This window comes from Triturus cristatus, chromosome 7, assembly GCF_964204655.1.
Source record: "Triturus cristatus chromosome 7, aTriCri1.1, whole genome shotgun sequence".
NCBI classification, from domain to species: domain Eukaryota; kingdom Metazoa; phylum Chordata; class Amphibia; order Caudata; family Salamandridae; genus Triturus; species Triturus cristatus.
Genome location: NC_140590.1, coordinates 783,454,511 through 783,474,385, shown reverse-complemented (window position 1 = coordinate 783,474,385; position 19,875 = coordinate 783,454,511). Strand labels below are relative to the sequence as shown.

The 19,875-nt window shown below is 44.9% G+C and overlaps 1 protein-coding gene across 3 annotated transcripts in view; it reads right to left on the bottom strand.

Moving 5' to 3' along the window:
- EBF1 (EBF transcription factor 1) overlaps nucleotides 1-19,875 on the bottom strand; it is an 802,303-nt gene that overhangs the window by 338,279 nt on the left and 444,149 nt on the right. For all 3 annotated transcript variants that reach the window (XM_085617593.1, XM_085617595.1, XM_085617594.1), the window contains exon 7: nucleotides 868-949. In XM_085617593.1, coding sequence (XP_085473719.1) covers nucleotides 868-949 — 82 coding nt within the window. The remainder of the gene's footprint in view (nucleotides 1-867; nucleotides 950-19,875) is intronic.

The following is a 19,875-nucleotide window of genomic DNA, read 5'->3' as shown; positions in this document are numbered from 1 at the left end:
CCCAGATCAAGGCCAGCTCCACCCACACAGCCTTCAGCGGCTCTGGCTCCAGAAGAGAATATACCTTAAAACAAGGGTCTTGATCCAAGAGCAACCCGTTGACAGTGACCTGTATCTCTAAAACATGACAGCGCCATTCAGCAACTGACAGGGCACTTCCTCTTTGGAATAAGAAGAATTGACCCTATTCTTCATCAAAGGACTTCTCTAAGCAGCGCCTCCCCCTTTCTTTTACTCCGAAACGTCCGACCCTTTTTTAGAAGTAAGCCCTTCCCCTTACTAATGCTTGCACCGATCTCTGCAGTTATGCGCGTATACAATAACTGTGTACATCTTTTCAACATTGGTCTATCGACCTTGTTGTGATTGATGTTGCTGTTCAGAGTTTGCTGATCATGTGATCACAAGCCACACCTGCTATGCACAACAGAAATCTATGAATATATTCAGGCAGTGGACGGGGTTCCTCCCAAGGGGCCTCTACCTGGAAACACTGCCTTGCCCGTGTATCTGATTTGAGGGGGGGAAGGGTTGGATGCTCTTGTGCAAGGGCGTGCGTATGTAGTGGTTGTACCTATACTGAGGCATCGGAATGGAGGTGTCTCTCTTGACATTGGTCAGGATTTTACCAGCCCTACTTTGAGTTCCAGATCTGGGAATGGAAGTCTATGTGCTGTGCAGTTGTGTGTTCCCTACCAAACAAGCACAGAGGATCTCAGCCCACACCGTCCCCACTAACACAAGGAACTCCAACATTATGCTGAATGGGGCAATCACTCGCTGCTAAATAGAGGTTCAATTACAGAGCAATTTCAAGACAGCCACAGGTTAAACTGGGAGAATTTTACAAACATTTAAGGCACTGACCTGAAACCTCCTCATGTCCCGAGGATTGCCTGCATTTTTTAGGCAGTTCTGATTACATTTGAGAAAGAATTTTAAGAAGAACCTGTGGAGAAGAAGAACAAACATATTTTAGAATCACAATGACAAAGTGAAAAAAACAGCAGTATTATCTGACCTCTGACTTAAGAAGTGAGAGCTGTGAGAGGCCCCGATTCTCTCACCACTCAGAACCCCAAGCTCTAAGAGTTCAGCATTATGTGACCCCAGGCCGCGAGAGCTCTCACATGGTACAAGACCACTAACTCTGCCCACATAACAAACCAGCTGCTATGCTTTGAGATAAAGCACATTTGGAACCCTTAAGGTCCCAAAATATTCTTCATCCTGCCTTAGTCAGGCATCAACTTTATTTATTGAGTTTTCACGAAACGGCCAAATGGATCAGACTTCTACTGGCTTGTTTCTGACAAAATAGACCCGAATAGAAGAGGTTTTAAAAAATCGATGTTTTATGGCATACCGTATTAAGCAATATTGATACCTTCTGGTCTGTATACTTGACAAGCTTTTTATCTGACTTTTTGCCACATCCATTCATTTCCCAGTGTTCCTGAAAAACGGAAATTGCACAGACACCCCGCATGCAGTTTTCTCAGCTCTATATGTGTTCTTGGTGCAGCCAGTGCCCTTTCAAGCACGTGGCCTCTTATAGTATGAACCTAAGGAGTGCACTGGTGAATAAAGAGCAATAATAAAGCACCTCCAAACTGCACCTCTACTACAGAACACGTTCACCCACTAAACTTTAAAAAACACCACTTTTAAACATTTTTTTAAAAACTCTCTACTAGCAAGAAACAGTTCTGTGCATTGCTAAGGATGGCTGAGAACGACCTTCTTAGCCTTTCAAAATATTAATGATTTTGGTTTTAAAACTCAAGCAGGCATGACAGGACAGCAATGAAGAGCAGTTTGAGGATACAAATGTGAAAAGGGAATATTATAAATACATGGGGAAATCTTCATTTCATTATTTTAGCTCTTTAAAACTTTATGGTGTTATAACTGACGAAACACAATTTGCCTTTAAACTGTAAAATAATAAAGTCCTAATGTATCTATTGGCATTCTGCCTGTCCTTGCCAGGGCGATTGAGTAATTTACTCCATCGCCCCGATGGAGGTGCTGACGGCCAATTTTAGAAATGTCCGCCGGCCTAGCTCACATTTCTAGTATTGGCAGGAACAGCCATTGCACTGGCCCTGTAAATTTTTTGTAATTATGCCATGCGACTCTGCCAACGTGACGGAGCCGTATGGCAAACTTACAGTTTGTTTTACTTTATAAAAAAAAATCCCAAAGCGGTATTTTCTTTTTCAAAGTAGAAAAAAAACAATGCCCCCCTCGCAAAGGTAGAAAACTCCAAAGGCGAGGGGGGCATTGAGCGCTTTTTCATGCTCCTTACCACCAGGTTGCAGGGGTGCACCAGGTGCAACCTAGGGGTGGCCTGCATTGAAAGACGGCTATATGTCTGTCCATCTAAAGTAGGTGGGTGGACATATAGCCAAACCCCCGACAGCCCTTACTCCATCGGGTCTTTGGATAGCATGATCACAATGGGAATGGAGCAGTCTCTGCTGTTGCGAAGCTATCATCTGCCTGCATTTAAATCAGGCAGGTGGACCATAGTTTTGGTAGGGAGGGTACTCTGTCACCATTGCGACAGAGTTCCCTCTGCGCCAAGGTCTAAATCCAGCCCTAAAATTGTTATGTGCAAGGACATAGTAGAATAAAAACACATTACGCGCATTTACAACACCTGGCCCCATCGGGAATTCTGCGAAGTCCACAGCTTCTAATGCAGCACCATGGCGTCGGCTACTGCCTCACTTTTGTTGCCGTCAATATAGAAAGCTAGCAGACTAGTCACGTTAGAACTCTATCCAGAACCAACGTGCTTTGAGAGAGCAGCTTTAATGATGATCCTCTAAAATCAGGCATGACAGATGACATCAGGGCTTACAAATTTGCTCCAAATCCCCTGAGCAAGATATGATTAAGAACAAAGCAACGTGATTTAGAGTTTGGCGGGCGGGTTACTCCATCACAAACGCGATGGATATTCTGTCTGCCTTATTACAAGTGCTGTAGGATATAAGGCGTACAGGATTTCTTTTATGTTTGTGATGAAGTAACCCATCCGCCAAACTTTAATCAGGCCCAAAGTATGGAACAGTGTTACGGATCCCCCGACCGAGGAACGACGGAAGAGTTTGGCACATGCTGCATTGATCCAGATTGTACTCAGGTGCCGAACACAACACTCCAGTACGCAGCAGTGGTGACGATCTATTGTCCTATGTATTGAGGATAAGGTTAGTGTTCGTCATTTTTATTGAACCCTGCTGCAACAACAGAGGATGCGATCAGAGTATGCAGCGCAGTACCCTAACCCATAGCGCAGACAAGGAGGCTGGCGTTAGACGCAAGGACTGTAACAAAACCCTCGATCCAGTTCATCAGGACAGAGTCATATTGTGCCACTCTTAGAGAGCCACAGGCCCAGGCATCAAAGAAGAGGCCAGTATATGTTGCAATGTTACCGATCATCTCATACAGCTTGAGGGGAGGAATACAACCAGTGGCATATCAGGAGTGTCACTGGCCTTAGGGCAAGCAAAGAAAGGGGCCTCTCCACCGGTTGGATAGTAAAATACAGCCAATTTAGGTCCATGGACACCTAACATCTGTAGGCCCAGAGCCACTGCTGAACTATTGAGAGCTATGCTTCTGAGTTCAGAGCAACTTTCTCCAGAGGGTGAAATCAGAATGGGCGTCATTGCATTACAGGTTCTATTCCTGGGACAAAGGATGAGATCAATTTATTTTATATTTTTTACATGTATTTGTTATGCTTGTCTAGAACATAACTTGCCTGCATTTGGTGTTTCTGAAAGATGTATGAAAGCCCTGCAGGTTCCCTGCATGAATCTTATCTACTGGCTCCAGACTGGAGCCGGAAACGTCCTCAGCGCTACCAATTCTCCAGTGCCAGGAGGTAATGTATGAAGCTGGATGCACACTCAGGAAAACCAGAAGTAACGTCAGGGGTCGGATACATGGCACAGCTCTATCCGGAGATGCCCGCTTCTCCCTCTCAGAGGTAAAAGACATGTAAGAAGGAGCTATGGAAAAACGCAGGAGTGAAAAACCATCCTTCCGATAGAGGCAGGAGCCGACAAAGAATCCGCAGGAGCCGCTCTATCCACCAGAAAGAGCATTGCCGAAGGTAAGCACATTCCTCCTCCAACGGATATTAGGTTTCACGCATGAACTCTGGCCATAGTTACTGTAAAAGGAACAGGGTTGAGGATCCTACTGGATGATGCCAAAAAGCTCTGAAGGACAGGCTCAACACACTGGGGTGGCTCTCCTTCCTGCGCATCCCTGCAGTCAGGCCAAGCGGAGGAGTGCATAGACGCTCCCTTAGCCGCCTCACAAACTGATTGAACCGGCACACCGCATTAAAGGGTGGCCGTGGCAGCCTCCCCCTCGCGGAGTGGGCACGCCAGCCCTCGGGAGGAGTTTTATCGGCTGGCTCATGTTTGATGAATAGAGAAATCCGTCAGGCGATGGGTTTTAACTTAACAGCTTTGCCTACAGATGGATCATGAAAGCTGCAAAGAGAGTGTCACCTATGCAAAGCTCTGTGTTTAATGTATGGAGTGGCTGCCCTCCTAGAGCTCCTCATCCATCGACAGGTGAGGAGTTTGAAGGAAAGCGAGAAAGGAGAGGACGTGCACAAGGTGCCACTCTGATGCCATCTTATGCCGAAAGGAAGGCTTTAGTCGCAGAGGCACTTTATCCCGTGGGAACACAGTGACGGGACAGGAAGCTGAAATAGTCTGTAACTATAGAAAAAGAAACACAATCTTTTTCAGAACCGTAGGACAAACATGTCAAATTTCCTACTGAAACCCCATGAGGAAAGAACCAAATCGAGGCCCTACTTGAGCTCTTGAAAGGCAGCGGCAGATACTTGTTCTGTGACTTTTTATGAAGTTTTATAATCACTGGAAGCTGGAACAGGGACTCCTTATCCGGGATGGTACGAATTTGAGAATGCGCAAAACTACAGACTGAAAGGGACTCAAACAAACGGGATTTGTTCAACCCGGCAAACAACAACCATCTGCTCCAAAAGAGTGCTCCTGTGGAGCGATGGTTGGCATCTTTCGACATGAAGATCTTCGACTGGCAGCTCATGGGTGGGGAGTTAACCTATCGAGCTCCCAGGAAGAAGGTTTGTCGAGGCTCCACTGGGGTGCCACATTTCACCTTCGCACTGCGAGAGAAGAAGCAGGAACTGGAAACAGACACACCTACCAGAGAACTATACACCAAGGACGATGCATCCAATGTAGTGCGATTAAAAGACTTGTCTCCTGCGCTCTTCTTTTGAAACCCTCCGAATCATTGGGTTTTTCAGAGGAGGCAATAGGCTTTGCTCCCATAAGAGAGTACCGCATGCGTCAGTTGCATAGAAGGCAGAGAAGTTCACAGAGCAGACGCGATGTTCATTTGGCCAGACATCGCAAAGGTGCAGTTTTTTTTTTTTTTTAAACAAAACCGCTAAATGGGGGTGGAGGATTCGGAAAACAAATGGCTCTGATGTGCTGGGCGTTTTCTCCCTGTCTGCAGGGGACATTAGTGTTGTTTGAGACTGACAAGCCTTCTCTAATGGTCCCAAACAGGAAAAATGTAAGTCGGGATGGCTACCCAAACCTCTGAGGACTATCTGATGTACATTGACCACTGGAAATGTGTGGAATGGGCCACTGCTCCAAGGTATCTAACGGCTCACCCAGTTGAGGCTCTGCTGCTGGAATCCGGGTGCTTCGTCCACCTCAAAATGTGGCAGATGAAGTGCAGGTTTGGCAGGTTAGGGGCCACGCTGATTTCTGGAGGACCCCTGCTCTGCTAAATGTAAATGGCGACATTAACATTGAAGCCCACATTAAAAATCTTGGCAATGGGCCTACTCTGGCAGATTGCGTTTAAGGGATGCTGACACAACCTGGTAGACTAGATGGTGAATGCAGACGACGATGGGATGACGGTGAGGGGAAATAGAGTGAGATGAAATAGAGTTATTTTTATTTTTCCGTTTTACATCAGAAGCTCATATCCATGTCGATATTGTAAAACGAATTAAAGATGTATTGGAACTTAGAGCACTTCAATGAGCTGTTGGCCATCTCACCATAAAAGCCCTGCCAATCAAAGGACATGTCTAGAAACTGTGCCTCAACACTAATACAAATCCAACGGACCACAACCACACAGTTCACCTAAGTGCCACGCCTGTAGCTATGGACTGACCCATTGCATGACTGATGTCCAAACAAGTCTTCATGAAATATATCCTTGCAATAGGGCCATCCAGCACAAAGGTCCAAAAGGAATCAGGTATGTGTTCTGCTAATCTAGGGATCCTCAGAGCAGCCATTTCCCTAAAGGTAGGGGAGTATCAAGCAAGGAGACAGCACTGGTTGGCTTTAGTCCCAGGCTTCCCAGTGTCAAAGACACTTGGGTCAAGTCTCTTGAATTGCTTTTCAGAAGGTGCAGATGAGTAGGTTTTAGCCTTAAGCTTGGCAGAAGACACCAGAACCGCCAGGCGCTTTAGAGACAGAAGTGTGAAAAGAAAGGATGGATTTTAAGGAGCAACTAATTCATCAGTTTGGGCTTATATAATGATTATATTTGCAACCCTTATTCCATATGCAGATAAGGGGATATCAGGGTTGTTCAGAATTGGGCAGCCTCTGTGTTATTAAATCTTGGGTGCTGGATCGGCCTTCCTTGAGAGCGGTGGTCCTTCCATTTAAGTGGGATTATGATCAAATCAATATGTTGCATATTCATACATTGGACTAAATCTCTGGAGAATTTCACTTATTGGCCCTTTAATTGTTCCTTTAATATGGGCAATTGTTATTCTTTGATGGACTTAGCTAATATTGAATAGAGAAACAAATGAATGTCCTTTTCAAATATGGGCTTGAATGTTTTTTTTGTTTTAATTGTTGAATGATGATGTATTGCACAACATATTTCAAATTGCTATTTATTTCAGCAGATTCCTTGTATGAACCTGATATCAAAGCACCAGAATGAATCCATACCTTAGGGTATTAGTTGCGCTATATAAATCAATCAATCAATCAATAAATAAATAAATCCAGAAATGTCTTCAGCAATGCTACTTCCCTAGCATCAGCAGGCATTGCATAACAGTTGTCTTTAGTGAGGTATAACAGACGTGACATTGGGAGTCCAATATGGCACTATAGAGTAGATTTAGTAAGTTCCTTTTCTTCTGTGGCACACCTGAACCAGGATCTGGAGTCCCTGAATCTTCCTCTTTTTATCTTGCAAGTTCATGACTGTTCCGTAACATATGTGACCCGTGTCTCTTTTGAAGTCCTTGTGATTCAAGCCTGAAACTGTCAGAAACAAATGTCTTTTGTAGATGCTACTAAGTCTGCACGTTGTACCTTGGGTCCTCCCATCACCCTGTGACCTGCAATACCTGGGGACAGGATGAACCCAAAGCCTACTGACAGACGGGGAGCTAAGCACACTCTGGGCACTGACAACAAGGTTGAGGACTCCCACTAGATCCAGAACACCACTCTGAAGCCATTCACCAGAGAGGCACAATAGGAACCACATGCTGAATAAATACTCATCCTCCTCTTACCTCAAGGAATTGAAATGCAGGAGGTTCAGAAAGCAGCCTGACTTGTCACAACCTTTCCCAGGGCCCTATCACATTAGGCAGATAAGATTTAATCTCTTGTTACCTTTGTAATGTACGCTAAGGTCTTATTACCACACCTAAATATAACATCACTTTAACCTTTGTGTCTTAGAGTGAACTTCTGCTTTTTAAAAATCATATTCAAACTTGAGCATACACGAAAGCCCCTCGGGCAACCTACAGCCAAGGGCCATGCTCTGCACCCAAATCCGCTGCTGGCAGTCATCCCTGTTACTGCCACCCAGCCCACAATTTCTTTTTTTCAAAAATCTTTTTGGAGTATCGCAGTAGTCCTCCAGTACCCAACACTAAAGATTTTGCAGGGAAGCTAGCATGGCACTGAGGTAACACAGGGTAGAAGCTTGCACTGTGGCTTCCACTGGAGTACAGTTTTACATCACAGAAGGGCCGCACAGGGTCTCACGCTAACTATAATATCAATGTAACATTTGGTTTTTTTTCAGTGCTTAGGATTTTTTTCATCATACTCAATCTTGAAAATACACCAAACCCCCTAGGGTAGCCTGCAGCCAATGCACATCTGCGTTGCCAAACAGGTGTTTCGCAACAGCGTCTGGCCTCTGGCTAGGTCCTACGGTCAACACCCTTTCTTGTGGTGTTTGGCCAACCCCCCAGCTGTGTGTATCATTTGAATATGCGTAGTTGAAGATTTGCTGCAGGGCCTGGCCTTGAACCAGACCTTGTGCCCAACACCACCGCAGCTGACCAGACCTTCGCTGAGCACAGCCTTTGGACATGAGCAGCAGGGCGTCGCCTGTAGGCTATGTGCCCAACCCCCAATTTCTTCTTCTTTTTGTTATTTTTTCAGGTATTGCAATACTATCATCACACAAGCTTCCATCCCATGGTACAGTTGTTCCATGTAAGTTTCCTCGGGGAAGCTTGCACAGCGCCACAGGTCAGAAACTTGCCCAGCAGCTCCCACATGAGGTACTGCAGTCCATTATGGGAGGACCATGGATCCCACAGGAATATTATGGTACCTATGGTCTAAACAAAAATATTTTAACCTCTGGGTCCCCTCTAACCCCCATACAAGTGCCTCGGGAACATGGTGTCCCTATTCTGCCCCCTTATGCCCTTTTTAAATAACTATTTCAGAACGTGTGGACCAAGTCTTCATAATTACGGCCAGTTAACCACATTTCTCAGTACCATGTTACCAGTACTGGTACCATGGTACACAAATGGCCAACAGGAGAAAAAACTCCCTCTGCAAATCAAAAGGCTTTATTGTTTTACATTTTCAGTACTGCAAGACTCCTCAGTAATCAACCATCCAGAAATACCTAACTTTTTAATCCCTTTAATGCCAATCCAAGCCCCTGGTTAAATGCTAATTACTCGAAAATGACTGAATGGATTGTCAACAAATAATAAAAAAAAGCTATCTCAGAAAAGTTTCAACTTTCTGCCGAATAAGGTGAAATACCGTTTAGCTTTTTTTCTGTATCAGAGAGCAGGGTTTTAGATGGGAATTAACATGGGCAAGCAACATTTTGGGACCCCTGTTTTTCTTGGCCCTCACTTGATGGATCAATGCAAAATTTTCCACGAAGGAGCAAAGATGGATGAATTTATTTTTTGAAAGTTTTGTGTAGATTTGTCAAACGTCCTCAATTGACAGATCCATTTAAAACTTCTATGAAGGAACAGAGGCAGATGAACTTTTTTGCTGGGAATGTTTCATACACATATGTCAAATGGAGCCAAAGTTATTAAAGAAACAAAAAAATGTCTTCCTATGGAGATTCTGACATGCATAGTGTTATCATCAATGATGTAATTTCAGATGTCATCACTGATGTTATCAATGATGTCAGAGAACATGCCATGAGTGATGTAATATGTAATATGTGATGTCATAATCAGTGCATGGTGAGGGTGCAAGTTACAGTTACTTCAGTTAACTATAACTAATAATTTCCTTTTTTTGTCATTTAAAATGTTATGTTTAAAATGACACTTTCATCTAACTATAACCTCACTTTATCCTTTTTGTTTAGTGAATTTCTATGCTTTAACGTAAAATATTATTTTATTACCATACATAACTATGCCAACCCCCTGCAGCACACAGCCTTGTGCCCAACCCCTCAAAGACAGCCACCCACTGCTGCACACAAAGTTTCCTGTGCACAAAGTGGGGCTGGTTGCTAGGTCAAGCCTGCAGTTAGACACTGTACACAACCTTCCGTGGGCAGCCAACCCGGCTGCCACGCACAGCCTTTGGCTGTGTGCAGGTGGCTGCATGGCCTGGCCTGGCCTGGCCTGGCCTGCTGCAAGACACTGTGCTCAGCACCCCGCGGGAAACCAACCACCTCCCGCCCCCGCCACACATGGCCTATGGCTGTGCATGGTGTGGGAATGGTCAGTATATGACCAACCCACCAAAGAGAAACATGCCCCCTTTTTTTTTTTAAAGGGTTGTCTGATCCCGGATCCTAGGCCCTGTGCTCCCACGTGACTCTCATGGGAGTAAGTGGATTGCACTGGCTTCCGCAGGATTGAGGCCAACCAAACATTTCCTTTTTATTTGGCCCAAGTGGAGTTCTTTCTTGGATCTCCCAGATGGATCAGAGTCAGGGTACCCTTACTTTGCCCCCTTTCACTTTATTTATTTTAGATTTTCAGGACACAGGGACCGATTTGAGCTTTTCTGTAATGGCAGCTGCAACATTTCTCTACATGTTGCAGCCACCCAATCAGAGCGTGAGCTCCTGCAGGACTCGCAGGAGCCTTGCGCTCCTGTCGAAGCAAGCCAGCTGATGGGAAAAAAAGTCTCATGGTCAATCAGATCTCTCTATTATTTGTAGTTGCAAGTCCACAGGAAGGAAGGAACTGGGGACAGTAATAGCTACCTGTTGCACCTTCCGTTGCTTCCCCCACCTGCTCGATGCTTAGATGGGCCTGAGAGATGCGATGGAATCCTCTGATGTCCATTCGATGTGCATGTGACACAACTCATGACATCACACACATATTAATGAGGAAAGCTGGATCAGTACCAGGGGAAAATATATACAATGCTTCCCTACCTGTGACCCTAGTTCTGCATCCTAGGAATATTGATTAAAGTCATGAATACGGAAAAATTCCACACTGCCTGCAAGGACCCCAGAACACCTTTTAATGCAATGTTCTTAATCTAACTCACATTATAGAATGTCATAAATACATGTTCTTTTCTTGTAGAATTTCAATGTAAGACTATTGTACAAATATGATGAACTTCTTCAGGTTACCTTGTCTGTGATGAAAAAACTTCTTTCAACACTAAGTGCATGAAGATAAAACTGCAGCTTGATATGCTTACATTGAGAAAGGTGAAGAATATAGGCTCTTCCTTTAAGAACCTGGGAGGAACCCCTACCCACAATGCCTTTTACCGGCAGTTGCATGTGAGAGCCAGTTCTTTTTAGGTCTCGCCTGGTGTTAGCAGCGCACATGCGTTGTTCTCGCCATGTGAGAGCTTCTTGGAATCAGTACGGTTCCAGAAGTCGTGCCTCTGCTCCGCCTACAATTTTCATTTGTGCGCGTCGTTTTGCGTCATGGATTATGCAAAACACAGTGTAATGATTGCACCGGAGGCATTTTAATTCCTCCTGGTTGCCAACCTGTCCGCTTTTGGCCCTGCCCCCGGGATTGGATCTTTTACTTGGGGCAGGAGACAGTGTCTCTTAATTAGCCACTAAGCAAGTTTTTTTGCTATTACCGCATTTATCTTCAACAATGGCTGACGCGCCCTTCATTTCTCTGGCGCGGCTTGTTTTTGTAGTTTTAGATAGCGTGAACCGGACCCGAAGGACACGTTCATTATTTGGTAGGCATGTGGAGATTAAGTGATTTGCCAAGAATCACCTGATGTTGAGCCGACGCCGAGGCTTGTTTTTTAAAATCATTTGCATGGCACCCGCTTCACATTACTTTTCTCTGCATGTGGGCCGTGCTTTATATTAACATCAATGTGAAAGTGCAGCATGACATGACATGATATTGATTTCTACCCTCTGTGGAACCAGCAATCCGTCTCCCGCTCAGTGCAAGGCTGAAAACTCCCGGGGTCCTCCGTGCCTACCTAAAGTTTCTGCATAAGGTTACTCCGTGCCCCGCCCTCTCCACACTGCAGCGTCGGTCAGCGACTGCCTTGAGCCTTCTCGCTGCCCTGAAGGCACCCCACTCGTACATTAGTGAGCGGCAGCGCTCTACGCCTTTCACAAAGTGTCAGCTAGAGCTGCTGTTCCGGTTCACCTCAGAGTAGAAATGAGGTCTGCCTTTATTTCCGGCCTGTCCCTGGATACGAGACAACATCTCCGGCAGGCTGGCTCATGGGCACCTCCAAGCGACAACCAGGGGTAAGGTGCTGCCCGCGAGGTCACAGCAGGTCCCTGGCCCACTTCTGGCTAACCCGAATTAACCTCCTGTGCCGAGGAAGCACTGTGCACAAGCCTGGACAACGGGCATGCTGCTGATTGACCGGGCGTGTTGGCTTGGTGAGGCCGCAGGAGCTCGCCAGGCAGTGAAAGTGAGCGCTGAAGTGCCCACGCCCTTCTCTTCCCAGGGGTGCACTGATGAGGGTGTGAACGGGGGTTACCGTTCTCTGTCATATGTCTTGCCCGCTTAGTTTGTTTACTGTGCTATCTTTATAGTGCCGATCTGCTACTAGTGTAGTGTCTATGCGCTTAGGACGGTCTTCAGTTTGATTGCCGTACTATTGTGAGGTCTGTAACTGCGAACTTTTGGCGTGGTATGAGTGTATTGTGTTTATGTTGGTGGTGTGTGCACAGGTGTTAGTGAAGTGCCTTGTATTTAGCAGCATTGTATACATTGGTTTTGGCGCGGCAGGAGTGTGGTGTTAATGTATACAGTTGTGTGCATGATTCATGTGTAAGGCTGCCACCTGAAGCCAAGTAGTCAGCACGCCCTGTTTCCGCCCTGACCTTTCATTTGATAACCTATTGTGATCTTGGAGTTGAAGTTTTGGTTCCTTTCCATTGAAAGAACCAGTTATACCATCAGTCCCAGTATCTCTGTTTTGCCACAGATAAGCCCAGGCCTGCAAGTATGGCCGCCAGAGGGAGGGGCCTCTAGAGCTGGTGTGGCCTCAATGGCTTGGTTGTTCAGTGTGGCACGATAACCACGAGCCGACCTGCAGGTTCCTGGCTGAATAGATTGAATATATTGGTGGCTGTGGACAGGTAATGCCTAGCGAAGATGCGGGCCCGGGGGTCTTGCAGCGGGTAGATAGGGCCATATTTCATTTCCATGTTAGTGTTAAATTGTGTAATCTAGGGTAACGCCGGCAATGAGACTTGGCTCTGCAGGACACGAGTGGGGGCGTGAATGCACTTTGTACAAGCATTGAAAATGCAATAGCTCTTGCCTTTGATTGTTAAAGCCATTTGCTTTGCTAATGGTATTGCATAGCAATGCAAATGGCTTTAACTTAATCAAAGGCGAGACCTATTGCATTTTCAATGTTTGTTTACAAATAGGGTTCATTCCCTACTAGCAATCTAAGACAATATCAGTGTGGAATGTGAAAGTATGTAGCCAACAAATCTATTCCATACAGAAAATTTCCTCTTCTTATATGGGGATAGATTTGAAGAGCTAACATTCAGAGTCTTTATTTGGTGATAAATTTGATTACAAACCAAGTATCTAGAATCGGACGAAGTTGCTTGAGTTGTCTTTCCTTTATCACAAAAAATCCTGAGTATACCTTTTTCTTCGTTGAGTTGGTTTGATGGAACCTTTTCACTTAGTTGTTTTGGAGTAATAGTTGTGTTTTGTCTTGTAGCTCGGACAGATGACGGGTATATACCGGCTTTTGTGGAACTGTCTGTGGAATAGCTCTGAATCAAATTGAGCATCCATTTTGAATGACATTTAGTAACTATCTGTCCATAGTAATGTTTTTCACTGCTTCCCCAACAGGAGTGGGAAACGGTAGGCGGGGGTTCAGATTTCAGTTGCTTGTCAGGATTTGAAGTTTTATCCTCTCTAGTTGGAGGACTTTGGAGGAGTTGTTTTTCTTTTTTAGATACCTCCTTTATTTTATATTGCTATTGATATTATTTATAAAGCGTGTGAATGCCAGAGGGAGTCTTGGTGCTAGCATATGCATGGTTAGTGACTAAGGAAGACTAACTAGGGAATGCAGAAACCAGAATTTGAAATGATCCCTAAGACTAACACAGGAGTTCAGAAAAGCCAAGATTTCCGTTTTTTCCAATAACAGGTCAGATTGGGCTGATTTTTTACTGGAAAGGCTGTTTATTCCAGAGTTCCCACATAAAAAAAAACTTCTGTTCCACGAAGAAACTCTATTACATTTGGGTATTATCACAGTCTTGGATGTAGCAGATCGAAGAGCTCTCCGAGACGTGTACCATAAGAGTTTCTTCTTCAGGTACTCTATACCTGTATTGTGAAAAGATTTGTGGGCCATACAGAGTTCCCTAAAAGCAATTCGTCTCTTGATCGGAAGCCAGTGGAGCTCCACTAACGTGTGAGAAATCAATTTACATTTCGGTTTCAACTTAAGGAGACAAGTGGATGCATTTTGTACGATTGAAGTCAGTGATCACTGTTTTCTGTAGGTCAAAAAAATAAAAGGAATAATTTTTCTTTACATTCTTAAGATGAAAAAGCAACAGCATAAGAGCTTATTGATCTAATCAGAAAATGTAAGATTTGCATCAAAGATCACTCCAAAATTCCTGACTTTTGGTACGGGAGAAGAAAGGGGGCCCCGATGATGCTCATTTGGTATTGCCTCTGCAGTTCCTCTGTTGTTGTTGAGGGTTGTGTCACCATGTAGGAGTTTGAAATATCTTATATTAACACAGTATATCTCTTGGCTTGTATTGAGGCTTAAAGACTATCTTCTGTTCCTCTAAATCTTAAAGTTTTAATGATCCATTATAAAGTACTGAAAATACAATCACCAAAGCTAAGCACACAATATAGTACTGAAGTAGCACAACGCCCTGACTCTTGTGCATACATGGCAGTGTTTCCATATGAATGTAGCTGCGCTTATTGTGGATACCTTCTAGTGTTGTCACGTGAATGTAGCATTGCATTTTGCCACTTTGTAAAAGTGGCACAGTGAAATGGGCTTGGCATATACAATTGTCCAAACTGAAGTGGCAAAGTGAGCAAAAGAGCGATGGATTCAACCCAGATCCCTTGACTGGGGGTGAGTGGTTGAAATGTTTCAGCACTCTGCCCGTTATCTTGTTGTGTTTGCTATCTGAGCCCTAAGTAGCTACGGGTATGCCCAGATGTGGGTCCCTTGCTCGTTGTGCCACTGGATTCAAGCTAGCCTGTCTGATGAGGGGAGAAACCACTTTAACCGGTCCTAGGATACTTGTCTCCAGTGCAGGGAGGCCCTTTGCCGGGCAGTTCGGGCTGGTTCAGGTCATGACTAATTTGCATATTCCTGAGTTTGAACTGGGGTGGCTTAGTAAGCAAAATAACTATGGATTCAACCCAGATTGTTTGACTGGGGGTGAGTGGTTGAAAAAAGTTTCAGCACTCCCCTAGGTACACAAGGGCATTCTCAGTTGTGGGTCCCTTGCACGCTGTGTCACTGGATTCAAGATAGCCTGGCTGATAAGGGGTGAATCCCCAAATCCAGTCCCAGGTTACTTGCCTCAAATATCCAGGGAGGACCTGGCCTGGCAGTTCGGGCTGGACTGTTCTCATAAGGAGCAGGGTCAAGACTAATTTGCATATGGCTGGGTCTGAACTGGAGTGACGAAGTGAGCAAATGAACGATGGATCCAACTCACATCTTTTGGCAGTTGGGATCCAGCAGGCAGTCTAATTATGGCTTTGGCAGTGCAGGGCGCTGGCGTGGCGTGCCTCTTCCATACCACCAAAGTCATAATAAGGTCCCATTTGTCTACAACCATATATGATTAACAACCAAGATACTATTATGCATGTGTATAAAAAACATATTTGTGTGTGCGTGCACTTATGTTTGTGGAAACAAGTCTGTCAGTAGGAAGGGGTCTCTGTACACATCTGTTTGTGTAGGAAAAAATCTTTATGTGTTCATATGGTCATACTGTTTTATATACTGTATTTATGTATGAAAGTGTGTATAGAAACGTACAGTAGCATGCATACGTATATATGGACACACGTTTGTTTGTGTGTACATGAACACAACTATGAAATTAACTCTATTTTATGTAAGCCTGTGTGTTTATACACACACACACACAAAATGAATAAAGGCTGAGTGAAATATAGCTTTGTTTGTGACACCAGAATGGATACATTTAGCTTAGCAGTGTGCCCAAATATTCATATACTACAGCCACGCATTCAATAAGACATACTTACATAGAATCTATGAACACACATTATTGACATCATGGTTGAAGAAATCGGGTGTTCTCAACACCCACACAAGCAATACACTGACGGATGAATATTGTGATGCACAGGAACAAATTTTAATGTATGCGTATGGTTATATGTTGCAACATATCTGTGCGTCTATGAATGTATTTGTATGTGGCTGAATATTGCTGTATATTCTTATACAAATACGATATTTGGGTCAGCACATCTAACTGTTGTGCTCAACAAAGATAAGTGAGTGTCTAAAAACATATCTATATATATATATATATAGACATGCCACTCATTCTCTGGATGCGTCCCATATTCCTGCAATAATTTGACAAACCAGCTCCGTCAGAACTTTTCTGTCACTAATTCAAATTGTTTCTCTTCAAAACATATCCCAGGCAGAATGATATCTCTGGTCCACCATTTAGCTATTTCGCTCCATTTTATTCTCACTACTCTGAAGCTTGGTCCAAGGAGGTTCAGCCAGGAGGGGGCGCCCTCTCATGGACCGTGGCTGCCTTCAGCCTCTGTTTAGTGCCACATCTACTGTTTATGTTCCAGTAAGGGGGACTGTACCTCTACCTAGGAGGGGCCCTGTTATTTGAAACAAGTGTGCTATTCAATGTCCATTCACTCATTACTATGGTGCAAAGGTCAAATTCAATGTTATGACAACAGGACAATTTTGTAAGGAAACAAAGCCTGCACACTGCTTTATAAAGGGGCAGCACCAACACGCAGCTTTATGAATGAGCAACGCTCCCAGGTAACGTTGTGAAGAAACGCAAACAATGTAGAACGTTATAAGAAACAGCAATAACGTTATGTTCATAAAAGAGCACAGCTAATCAACAGCTTCATAAAGGAATCAACTGACCAATTTATTATATCCTTATAGCCCGCTGCCGAGGGCTATACAGATTGGTATACGCCCTGAAGGCGATTTATAGCCCAGAGCCGCAGAGGACCACCTATACTAAGGTGAAGGGCCTTTAACAAAAGTAATAGCGCAAGGCAGAAGGGCTATAAGGGTATTTCAACATCCCACCAACTGAGGTTGGAATGTTTTAAATTAAAAAGGTAGAACAGAAGTACAAACAATGGAATGCTGGAGTAGAAGACTTTCACCAGCCATTATTGGCCCTGAGCCACTTAATTTTCTTCAATAGAGCTCCTAACATTTCAATGTTCTAATATAGCCTTATAGCCCACTGCTGAGGGCTATACCGTTTGTTAAAGGCCCTGAACCCGAGTTATAGGCCTGAGATGCAGGTGAGGGCTTATAATGAGGGAGAGAGGGCCTTTAACAACAGGTATAGCCCGAGGAATAAGAGCTATAAGACTATTAGAACATTCCACTCACTAAGGGTAGAATGTTCTAAATTGAAAAGAATCCTGACGACAAGCACTGGAATGCAGGAGTTTTATACCAACCATTTTAAACTCAGAGCTACTCCATTGTCTTCAATGGAGCACTCAACATTCCAATGTTCTAATAAATTATACAAACAATCTACATCCAGAGCTTTGTGCATGAGAACAGTCGGCTTTAAAAGGAGCACATTCAATATACAGCCTTGCAATGGCGCACAGTCAACCGAGTTATAAAAGAGCATATTCTGCTTCATCAAGGAGCACAGGCAAACATTAGCTTTATAACCAACGCACCACTTAATAAAGGCGCCCATCCACCTTTGTGTCCAGGCCGAGCTACCTACAGCCACTTCCCTCACGATGGCTCTCTCCAGACCAGTCAGTGAATGCGTTGGCAGTTTCAGCCTGACAGCTGTCTTTCAGCTGGTACCGGTTTTGCACGTGTGCCAACATGGAGTTACGAAAGATCCGCAAACAACAGATAATCCAGTCAGATGGTAGCAGGATGCCGCGAAGTGGGCATTGGACTCCCTAGAGATGAGCTTGATGTGCTCCTGTCAGCGGATGATCATTTAGTGAACAAGATATGTTAGGCGTGGATATCGGCTGTGGCCACAGAATGTTGGCGCATGTCCTGCGACGCCCACTCCCTCTGCACAGGTCCCTGCCCCGACAAATGAGGCATGAGCATCTGTTGGGAGGCAAAGACAGCCTGTCAGCTGATGCCAGGAAAACACAGGGCACTGTAGATCGTGCCAACCCAACACTGGCCATGTAAATGCTGGAAACCAAACACAGGGCTCTGTAACAGGTGGCAGCTTTGCACCTAGGCCAGACACACATAAATCTAGACACTCCCATGTAACTGGGTCCAACTCCACAGACGACCTTTTACCTGGTCCAGCCACACATGATCCCGTGTAGCTAGGTCTAGCCCCCATACAGCACCTTGTAACTAGTGCCAGTCCTCAAAAGAACAACCATCTGCTTTTGATGCCAGTTCATGCTCAAGGTACATAGAGAATGAAATGTCTGAGGACTGTCAGAAATCGTAGAACGAGAAGAGGGCAGGGACATTGGACAGGACACGATAACTGCGGTATTAAGCGCTCTTTAGATCAGAAACAGTGACGTTGAACTGAAAACCTCATAGGGAACGTTGGCCTACAGAGAGCCGGGGCAGCATGAGCTCTTGGTGTACAGAGAGCCCAGGAGGCATAAGACTTACGGGGAATCCGGGAAAAGACAAATAGTATAGAAAGGAGCTGCTCCAAGGGATCCATGAGCCGAGTATCGGTTTTATGTTTTAAATACAATCAACCATATCTTTCTTACCTGAGTAACTATATATGTTAATTACAAAAAGAATACACCAGCTCAAGGATCCCAGGGGGTAATTCTTTCCTATACATTCAGCATACCTAGACGCTTAGAAGTTACCGCTTGTTCTTGACGTTACCTAATATTGGAGAGGATTTGGCGAGCTGAAGCAGCCTGGGACTTATTAAGAATGTTATAAGGATAGTAAAAGTTGGAAAATTCTGAGTTCTTTCAGAAATGTTGAATGTGTAAAGAGATCACCATTGCCAAATGATGCAGTGGGGTGTACAAACCTTGACCCACTCCCTGATGGTGGGTGGCAAGGATGAAGGGGTAACATGTTTGCTGCTTCATTCAATAGGTCCTGCAGGTTTCAGGCTGTAACCAATGGACGGGAAAGGCACAGTACGGTTCATAGCCCGTTATTTCTCTGCATCCATTCACTGCTGGTGTCTCCCTCCTTGGCTCACCATGGCCAACTATCCTCCATGCTTGACGTTCCTACCGGGTATGTTCCTTCGTAGTCTTCCTGTCTGGCACCCCAATACCTGGTCTTTTATCCTTGCATTAATTGCCCCTTTGCTATCAGTGTTCTCTTTTGCTTGGCGCATCCTTTAATGGTGTCTGTACTTGGTCTCCCAATTTGTTCTCTGCCTGGTACTATTCTGTCTGGCATCCACACTTAGTGTCTCCCTGCCTGGACTCTCTGTCTGTCGACTTCCTGCTAGTGCTTCTCAGCCTAGACTGCCTAGTCTCATACCCCTCCTCTGGGGAAGTCCCATTGTGGTCTCTCATTGGCTGCAACCTCACTGTCAGGTCTTCCTGCTAGTCTCTTTCCTTGGTACCTTCCTTCTACCGCTCTTACTGGTCCTGCTTTCTTTCTACCCATCTAATTGGACTGCCTGCCTGGCTGCCCGCTTGCCTTGCACCTCCCTGTTGGTGGTCCCGGGGCTGGTCTCCCTGCATTTCACCTCCATTCTGGCGGCTCTCGGCCTCATCTTCCTGGTGGCTCCAGGCCTCATCTCCCCAGATGTCACCTCCATGCTGGCAGCTCCCGGCCTCTTCTCCATGCTGGTGGCTCCAGGCCTCATCTTCCTGACTGTCACCACAAACTG